The sequence below is a fragment of the Brassica oleracea genome, chromosome C7 (assembly GCF_000695525.1).
Source record: "Brassica oleracea var. oleracea cultivar TO1000 chromosome C7, BOL, whole genome shotgun sequence".
Classification (NCBI taxonomy): Eukaryota; Viridiplantae; Streptophyta; class Magnoliopsida; order Brassicales; family Brassicaceae; genus Brassica; species Brassica oleracea.
The window spans coordinates 10,739,584-10,750,191 of NC_027754.1; the positions used below are offsets into that span (position 1 = coordinate 10,739,584).

A 10,608-nucleotide genomic window follows, 5' to 3' on the forward strand; every position below is an offset into this window, starting at 1 on the left:
GCAAAGAGAGATAGATGCAAAACAACAAAGATTCATCTTATGTAATCTCTCAAACCCCAAACTCTCTCAAGCATGCAACAATATCCATGTACAATTAAAAAAAGGAAACAGAATGTTTTTTTGGTTGGAATATTCTTGCAAGAGAGATATTTTGGTATTAAGAGCCACCCATGATAGTATCATCGCCTGTTGTTGGCTTTGGTGGAGCTGCCCCAAAAGTGAATCCTTGAGGAATACTTGAAGCAGGGGACGAAAATATAGAAGAAGCAGAAGTATTGTTGAACACAGGGACTTGCGCTTGACTATTATTATTAACCTTAGGGAAACCAAACCCAAATGTTGGAGGATCGTTGATGTTCATCGCCGCCATCATCCCTTCTCTTGATCCAAGTATAGTCCGCTCAAACGCCTCCAGTTGTTGGTAGAACTCTGTGGGAAAAAAGAATAAAATAAAGAGTGTAAATAAACAGAGCAGTTTCGAGAACAATCAAGTTAAAATCTAAAAGTGTGAGTTAGTAGTTGCCTGGAGTTATGTCAATTGTGGGTCTCCGTTGCCTAACCCACTGATGACTCTCAGCGAGTCTCCACCCTTTACGTTTCATCAAGTACGCTACAACAACCGCTGGTGATCTGTTAAAAGTGAAAAAAAAAACACATCATGACAAAAAAAATCAGTTTTGAATCTGTAATAGCAGAGAAGAAAACACTTTATGAGACATAGTAAGTTAAGCAACTAAGTAAGACTTATAGTTGGAGTTGAATGATAAATGATACTCACCTGCTTTTTCCTGACATGCAGTGCACAAGAACACGTGCCTTGTCCTTCTCACATTGGTCTACAGAGTAAAATCAAACAGAATACAAATAATTAAACAAAGATCAATGCTTTGGAGCTAGAAATATATATATATATATGAATAAAACCTAGGAACTGGATAGCATCATCGAACTGTAAGACTTTCTCATCAGAGAGGCAATGGTAAGTGAATGAGTTCCTGTAGAGATTCTGGCACATAGGAACCGTCTGTTCGAACAAAAGCAGGATTAATGTTAATGTTCGATACTTTATAAAACACTCAAGTAGTAATATAGCAAGTATATGGGGAAAAAAAGTAGCGAGTACATGATAACTGATAAGGAAGATAACCGAAGATTCATCTAGACTCTCTTATGTTTCTTTCAGCAAACCAATTTAATAACTTGGTTAAGTCTAACCAATCCAATAATTAGATTGAGATTAAACCAATTATACACAGCTAATTCACAAACTTTAACCTAATTAAGCTTAAAGCTCTTACAGATTCATAACAAAACCAGCAAGGATATTCAATGATCCGGGTAACAACAAACCAATCCAATGATTAGACTGAGATTAAATCGATCACACAAGCTAAATTCACAAATTTGATGACTCGGTTAAGACTAAACCAAATCAATGATTTAAATTGAGGATAAACTAAATTCACAATCCTTGAGCTAATTCAACAGATTCATGACAAAGAAACTGACATTAAGAACGCGAGAAATTCCCTGAGTCTTGAGAACCTCAGAACGAGAGGCGTTGTCGTAGCTTCCGAGGTAGAGAAACTCCGGCAAGATCTCCGTCGGAAAAGCGCTCAACTGGACTTGCGGAGCCGCGACATCGGAGGAATCAGGCTTACGATGGCCACAGATTCCGCAGACTTCTCCTTCCTCGTACTTGTGATAGTGCCCACAAAGCGAACAAGGGTTCTCTCGCTCTCTCTTCCTCATAATTCAATTTGGGGGAGGGAAGATACTGATTAAGGTTAGATTTACTGATCAAGAAGAACCCAAGATCAGGTCAAATCACGAACCAGAGGCAAAGGAATCGAATAGGGCGTTTCAGTTAAGGATCTAGGGCTAATAGGAAGATGAAAAGATTGAATCTTTTTGCATAAAAAAAATAATCGGGAAGGAGAAGAGAGGGAGGGAGACTTGAAGGAGTTTTGGGTTTCCGCGAGAGGAGAGAATAAAACAAATTATACGACTTGTCCTCTTCTCTTGCTTCTTCTTCTCTGACTCGCCTAGAAACAGTTTGGATAGAGACATAACACGTGGAGTCAGATTTGTGTCAATCTCCTAATACTTGTCTAGTAGATATTTGCTATATCTACATTTATTGCAGATTTACCTTTTTCATAAATTTACAAAGTTTTTTTCCTTTGCTTACTAACTTTTTCCTTATTTTTATCTGCGGAAAATAGGTACAATCTTGCATATATATATGTGAGATAAAATATTTCAATTTAATTAATAAAAACAACCTGGCCAAGAGTGAGACCGTTAGATAGGTGCATCCGAAATGAGGCGGAGGTGGTTTACTACCCAAGAAGTGGTAACAAAGTTGCAGATAGATTAGCGAAAGAGACTGCTATGTTTACGTCCTTTGTCCCTAAGTTGTATTCTAGGTGATATTCTAGAGTAATTTAACAAAAATCACTTTAATCTCTGCAATTTATTAAAATCATCTAAAACCTCACTAAAAATCAAATCACCTTAAACTTTAGATTGAATACATCCTCCTAAAATAGGGTTTTGACCAAAAGTACCATTATGTCTTTACTTTATAAATACATAAATATAAATAAATATGGGTAATTTTCTCAAATACACTATTTTTAAGTTTTTGTCACAAAAAGAGCTCTCCAAAAATGACCAAAATAAATTTTATTAAAGAGGTAAAAGACTCTTATACCCTAGATAAATAAATATAATTAACGAATTAACATAATAAAAAAATTATAGTATCGAATTATATGTTTTCAAATTCAAACTTTTTAAAAAACAATTTTGAAATTGTGATTTTCAAAGAAAAAATTCAAATTTTCTCTTTGAAATTCGAAAATGCTTTTGAATCAATTTTCAAATTTTTATTTTTAAAATTTTAATATTTTATATATTTTAATTTTAAACTCACCCTTACCTCTAAACTCTAAGTTTTAGATTAGTTAACCCTAGAGAAATAAATGTATATTTATATTTTTAATGAAATATTTTGATCATTTTGAACATAAGAGACTATATTGTGACAATTTTTTTAGGGCTATCTAAGAGTATTTCTCAACAAATATTTAAATAAATAATTAAAAAAAAATCAGAAAAAAACTTCTCTTTTTCAATTCAAACTTTTTCGATTTTTTTACAATTTTTCAAAATTTTATTTTCAAATCCATTTTTTCAATCTTAAATTTTTTTAAATTTGAAATATTAATTTTTACTTTCTTAAAATCCAAAACCCCACCCATCAAATCTAAATCGTAAGTCTAGATTAGCTAACCTAAAGATATAAATGTCTTTTTACGTTTTTAAGAGAATATTTTGGTCATTTTTATCGTAGTGTGTGCCATATTTATGATAAAAATTGTTAATGGTATCCAAGGAAACATCATTAAAATTTAAATGTATAATCTTAGGTAAACCAATTTATATATCTTAATTTCATTTACAACATATAAGTGGGTGTTGATGTGTTAATAGCAATTTTAAAATTAGTTTTCATCATTTTAACACTTATATTTAAGTGTTTACAATCAATTTTTGAATACGATGTCATCCTAAAAATCGATAGGGAATGAAAATTATCCCTTATATATTTAAAGAGAACCATTGTAATAAATACGTTCACACTAAAGTGGACACATGTCACGTATAGAAACATTGCAATAAATGCGTTCACACAAAAATGGACACATGTCACATGTAGAGACATTCTCAGCCAAACTCTACATAAATATGTCTACACTATGTATTTTACATTTTTTTAATATAAAACTCATATGAATGGTTCTTCTTTACGTTATTTTTACTATATACGAATAGAGCTAGACAAATTATTCATAAATTTTTATTCGATTCGTTATTCGTTTTGATTCGAACCAAAAAATCTGGATATTCATTACTCTACAAAGCAAATCAAATACTAAAATGCAATATCCGTTAAAAAAAAAGTAAATCACAGATATCAATATTTATAAGAACGGATATCCAATTTGATCTGTTATATGCATATCTATACATATATTTAAAGAATTATATATAAGTTATATATTATAGTTTACATAAATTTGAAATTTTTTTTGTTTTTAAATAATTTCATTTTAAGAATTTTATTTTTCAAGTATTATTTTGAAAAAAAAATGTCATTTAATATTAATTAACAATATCTTTATATATTTATCAACCATCTTTATATACTTTTATATACACATACATATGCACATTTGAGTACCTTATAACTAAGTATTTACCACAACTGAAATATCTAATTTTTTTGGAAGTTAAAATATTATTTTTCTTAATGCTTCTTTCACTATCGACCAAATTGTAGTAAAATAACTTGTCTTAATAATTTTTTTTTTTTAACTATTGTCTATTTAGAAACTATAATATGAAACTATTGGTTCGACATTAGGACTATCTAAGATTCATAAAATGAAAACAAACAAATAATAGTAATTTTTGATTATCACAGGAAAAAAAAACCAAAAACATCAAACATGTTAACCGAACAAACCAAATAAATACTGATTTAAAATGATAGTTATATTTTAGGTGATTAAATACCTAAAAACAACCTAAAACCAAACCGATATCCAGATTAAACAGATTAATGTCTCCTTATTAAAAATAACGAAACTAATAATCACATTCCGCGCAAGGTGCGAGTTATTACCTAGTCTCTAACTAAAGGCGATTCATGTGATAGTAAAAAGAACATTTAATATTTTTTTGTCATCAACATTAACAGACTCATATTGACTCTGTAAACCAAACAGGTGACTCAGCATCAAATTTTCTTTTTGAAATTTGAAAATTCTTTTTGAATCTATTTTCAAATTTTTACTTTTAAACTTTTAATATTTATTTATTTTTAATTTTAAACTCACCCCTTAACTCTATACCCTAAGATCTAGATTAGTTAGCCCTTGAGAAATAAATATATATTTATCTTTTTAATGAAATATTATGGTCATTTTGAACATAAAGGACTATATTGTGACAAAAAAAATTTAGGGCTATCTAAGAGTATTTCTGAACAAATATTTAATTAAATATTTTTTTAAAAAAAATTCAGAAAAAAACTTCTCTTTTTCAATTCAAAATTTTTCGATTTTTTAACAATTTTCCAAAATTTTATTTTGAAATTCATTTTTTTTCAAACTATTTATTTTTTTTTTAATTTGAAATATTAATTTTTACTTTTAAGAAATTCAAGACCCCACCCATCAAATCTAAATTGTAAGTCTAAATTTGCTAACCCTAAAGATATAAATATCTTTTTACGATTTTAATGGAATACTAGACTTTGATCCACGCGACAGTGCGAATATTTAATTTGTGTTTGTATTTAATTTTATATTTTAAAATTTTAGAGTAAAATGTATCACCGATATTGGGTATTTTATAAAAAAAATATAACATTTATATAATTAGATCCATGTCTAAGATATATAGCGAACAAATTTTTTAAATAAAAAGTACGAAAATAGGCAATTGTGAATTAGCATGCTATTTATAATTGATACATTAGCTATAATATTTGTAAGAAAATAAAATGATTGTTAACCTTTATCAAATTTGGAACATATACAAATTAAAATTTAAATTTGTAAGAAAATAAAATGAAAATATAAATTCGATGTAAATGATAAGAAATTATAAATAGGCTTAAGTCTGTGTACATTTAAACCATGACTTTGCGGATGTTTGCTTTTATTTTTGTAAATATATTATTTTGTCTAAGTGATAGTATATATTTTAAAATTTTACCTGTGTTAAATAATTATTTAATAACATTTATAAGCATAATAATTTATAGTTTATATTTTTTAATTTAATTTTGTCTTGTAAACCGTCAATTGTATTACCACCAAATTTAGACATTACGATAATGTCTAATAAATTATTTTATATACATGGTAAGTTGGTAAATAATTATAATGGTGCATGTAATATATTTGTATTGGTAAAAATAAAAATTTGTTCAAAAAAATGAATAGGAACGTGAATTGTGTGGGAGAATGAGACAAAATGTAACTTATATTGTTACATAAATATTTTGTGTATATTATTGATATTCATTAATGTTTATAGTATTAATATGAAATAGATAAGTTAAAAGATTTATATGAATTGATTGTGAATTTAATTTAGGAAATATTTATTAATTTTGAAAAAGACAAAGATTACTTAAAAATAGGTTCATTTAATTATTTCAATAGCATTAGGTTGTAAATATTGTGCAAATTTAAGAGTTAGTCTTAATTTGTTCTTCTCTTTTAATAGATTAGATTTTGGTCCTTTTTTATCCTAGTGTGCCATATTTATGATAAAAATTGTTAATGATATACAAGGAAATATCGTTAAAATTTAAATGTATAATCTTATGTAAACCAATTTATATATCTCACTTTCATTTACAATATATAAGTGGGTGTTGATGTGTTAATAGCAATTTTAAAATTAGTTTTCATCATTTTTACGCTTTAGATTTAAGTGTTTACAATCAATTTTTAGATATGATGCCATCCTAAAAATCGCCAGGGAATGAAAATTATCTCTAACCAAAGGCGATTCATGCGATAGTAAAACGAACATTAAATAATTTTTTTGTCATCAACATTAAGACTTTTACTGACTTTGTAAACCAAACGGGTGACTCGGCATCAATGTGAACGACATAAGACGGTTGACTCCTGACACTGCGTGCTAGGCTATCCGTCTTTGAATTTTACGTCTGTGGTATACGAATGATCTCTGAGTCGAGGAAACTTTCTTTCAGGGTCTTGATATCTTCCAAATAACTTGCAAAAACTGGTTATTCTTCTGGTTCTGAAACCATCTTCACCAATTAAGAACAATTTGTTGCAAATGTAACCTGAAACTGACGTAAGTTCCTCTTACATTCCATTACCCATATTAGCACATCGACCTCTGCATGAAGCGGAGATAGACTAGCTCTGACATTTATTGCCCCCATCAAGCCGTCAAAACCTGCTAGAGTACTATACCAACTTTTTCCGGAGAAAAGATCGTTTTCTTTCCAGGTACCGTCTGTAAAACACCGGTGTCCTGGGATCGACGGTAGGGTCGTAACCTCTACAGATTGTACTACCCTTTGGGTATTCATAACTTGTGCCTCCACCCAAAGTCTTTGATTCTGTTTCCGCTAATTTGAGTGTTTCCTTGGGATCCATGTCCAAATTACTGAATACTTTATTATTCATTCCTTTCCAAATGTACCATAGTATCCATGCACCTGATGATCATCCATTTGCAGACGAACTCTCCAAAAAAGATGATCCGTATTTGTAAATATTAAACTAGTTGGAAAAATGTCTGGATTTGATGGAGGACATTCAAAGAACACATGATTTATTGACTCCTCTGGAGCTCGACAACGGGCATATCAAATGTCCCCTTGTATCCCCCTTGCATGCAGATTTTTCCTAACTGCTATATATCCTGACACCAATTTCCATAAAAAATTCTTTAACTTCGGTAGACACCGTACTTTCCAGCAGTGTGCCATCAAAATATCGACTGAGGGTCCATACATCTCTGGTGGTCCATCTTGTCTGGGTAAACCCGTTCTACCTAATATCCTGACTTAACTGTATATTTTCTATTTTTTGTGAAGTGCCAACCATCCCTATCCACCAACTGAGTCCTGCTTAGTGGTATACTTTCTATAATCTTCACATCCTTAGGGTCCACCAAAGCCCGAATCGCCTACGAATTCCAAGTTCGTGAACCTGAATTAATGAGTGAGGCCACCGTAAGGTATGGGTCAAAGTTATGTTGGTTTTTATTTACTGGTCTAGGACGAGTGGTTGGGAGCCATGGATCATTCCATACTGATATAGATGATCATGATCCCACCCTTTTGATTAGTCCTTTGCTAACCTAATATTGAGTTGAAATAATACTCCGCCAGCCATATGACGGAGAATATGATCTAATCGGTTCCAGGGATGAGAAATTTTTGTAGTACCGACCTTTAGAAAATCTAGAAAATAAAGTATTTGGCTTCTCTATCAGACGCCATAACTGCTTACCAAGCATCGCCGTATTAAAATCAGTAATGTCTTTAAAACCCAAACCTCCTTCGTCCTTGCTTGTACATAATTTTTCCCATGATTTCCAGTGCACCCCTCTTATACTTCCCTCTGGACTCCACCAGAATTGTGCTACCGCACTCGTTAGTTTCTTTGCAGTGGCCTTTGGTAAGCGATAACAAGACATCACGTGATTTGGTAAGGCCGTAACTACTGATTTAATAATCATTGCCTTTCCTCCTTTAGTGAAAAACCTGAAAGTCCACCCATTTACTCTATTATTTAAACGATCCTGCATAAAACTAAACACTTGTATCTTGGAGCCTCCAAAATTTTCTTGCAATCCCAGGTAAGATCCCATTCCCCCTAGATTTTGTATGCCCAAGATATCTCGCATCTCCTGTCGGTTAGATTCTTCAATCTTATGTCCAAATTGAATCGAAGATTTTTGAAAATTTATAAGTTGACCCGATGCAGCCTCATATTCCTTTAAAATCCTGAGAATGGTTTGACACTCTTCCTTTTGTGCCATACAAAAGAAGAGACTGTAATCTGCAAAGAGCAGATGGGATATCGATGGGCACGCACTAGCTACCTTCATTCCCGTCAAATGTTTCCCTCTCTCAGCCTTTTTGATATTTGAAATTAAAGCCTCAATACACATAATGAATAAATAAGGAGATAAGGGGTCCCCTTGGCCCCTGTGTGTGATTATGAGCCCACGTGGTTGCCCATTTAGTAGTACCCGATAATGAACCGACGATATACACTCCATCATTAGTTTGGGTGAAGCAAAATCCATTTTTCGTAAAAGAACCTGGATAAAATCCCATTCCACTCCGTCATACGCATTACTCATGTCCGTTTTGTATGTCATATACTTTCTTTGGTATGCTTTATTAGTTCTCAATCCATGGAACATTTTCTGAGCTATAAGAATATTATCTGAAATCAACCTTCATGCCACGAATGCCGATTGAGTTTCCGATATAAAGGAGGGAAGGCATATTTTCAATCTCTGATACAAAACCTTCGAAATAATACAAAGACTTATTGTCCTTAGTTCCGCCATCCTTGCAGGCCTTTCCGTCTTTGGGATCATACAGATGTTAGTAAGGTTTAACCTTGAATCCATAGCGCCTGATACAAAAACATTATTAACCATATCAACCAAATATTTCTTAATAATATGCCAGGAGTGTTGAAAAAAAGAGATGTCCATTCCATCCGGTCCTGGAGCCTTCTCTGGATGCATCATGAACAAAGCAAGTCAAACTCATCCTCCGTTGCTGCTTTTAGTAGTCTTTGATTCATCTGAGATGTAATACTCGGCGTAACCTCAGTCAAGGAATTATCAAACTCTGATGGACAAGTGGTACTAGATAGATCTTCAAAATATTTCACTGCCACTTTCTCGATACCATTATCCTCTGTGATCCAGTTTCCAGCCACCTCATGTAACCCCATGATACCACTTAAATTACCCTAAAGAGTGATTTATACGCTCTCAAATAAGAAGTCGAGTTGTAGTACTTAGGGATCAAATTCACATGGAGCTAGGGAACCTAAGAAATCTAATATGATTTGTTAAGCAAGATGGTTTTAGAGATTTAAATGTAAATTGCAGTTTAATATTGAACAAAATTTTGTTCAATATGATTGGTTGAGGTTTTGGTGTTTAAAAAGGAAATAGTTAAGACTTAGGGTTTTTATTCAGGAAAATTGGGATTATAATCCTACAGATGCCTAATTAGTTGCATGCATGATAATGTAAAGCTCAACTACTTGATCAACGAGTCAATCAGCTCTCGCATGTTTTGACTTGCCTATTAACTAGATCTAATGATCTCAACTCTCATTATTTTGATCAATCGAAAGTGTCGATCGATAATCCTATAGGGGTATCGATTGATACACCTTTTGCTCCGTCGATCGATTATTCAAGTATGATGTTGGGGTCAAAATCGGTCACAACAGAATCAATGCCTGAAAGTCCGTAAAAATCAGCATGAACGTTTTTACGAAAAAGTAATCTTCGTAAAGATATCTTTACGAAGAGTGTTGGGGTCAAAAACGGTTGCGACAAATTTAGCATTCAAAACGTCCGAGGAAGAGAATAAGAATTTCTCCGATGAGTACTTTTCGAAATAGATTCTTTTTTTACAAAAAAGCTTTACGGAAGAAAGAATCGAGACGTCCGACGAAAGCTCGAAATAGGTCGTTACACAGCGACCAAACGTCCGTCCCGCTCGGTCGCTACGTAGCGACCGAGCGCTCTGATACGCCCAAAAATAGGGAAGGATCACTCGACCGGATTTTGAGAAAAGATATGAACTCCAAGAGGAGAACTGATGGATCGAGGGGTGACACTAAGGGTTGCGGAATAGCCCAAAGATACTACCAGACTTCGATCGTTGCCGGATGTGACGCACCGGTCCAACAAAAGAAGGATCGAAACTTGGAGATAACCTCACCAAGAAACTAAGAAGTGTTCTAAACAAAGAACAATGAGAGAAACTCATAAAAAAAA

The 10,608-nt window shown here is 32.3% G+C and overlaps 1 protein-coding gene across 1 annotated transcript; it reads right to left on the minus strand.

Moving 5' to 3' along the window:
* Positions 1-11: 11 nt before the first annotated feature.
* Positions 12-2,057, minus strand: LOC106306548 (protein-tyrosine-phosphatase IBR5-like). Its single transcript, XM_013743205.1, has 5 exons — positions 1,510-2,057; positions 925-1,024; positions 779-836; positions 524-630; positions 12-429 (listed from the first exon to the last, which is right to left on the minus strand). The coding sequence occupies exons 1-5, from the start codon at positions 1,750-1,752 to the stop codon at positions 158-160; spliced, it is 780 nt and encodes a 259-aa protein (XP_013598659.1). The 5' UTR covers positions 1,753-2,057; the 3' UTR covers positions 12-157.
* Between the last annotated feature and the right edge of the window lie 8,551 nt (positions 2,058-10,608).

What these genes read in the sequence shown, in the direction of transcription:
- LOC106306548 (XM_013743205.1), bottom strand. Translation starts at nt 1,752, where the DNA reads ATGAGGAAGAGAGAGCGAGAGAACCCTTGTTCGCTTTGTGGGCACTAT. An exon ending in TGATGCTATCCAGTTCCTAG is followed by an intron (nt 837 to 924) that starts GTTTTATTCATA and finishes TTTACTCTGTAG; the next exon opens with ACCAATGTGAGAAGGACAAG. An exon ending in CACAATTGACATAACTCCAG is followed by an intron (nt 430 to 523) that starts GCAACTACTAAC and finishes TTTTTCCCACAG; the next exon opens with AGTTCTACCAACAACTGGAG.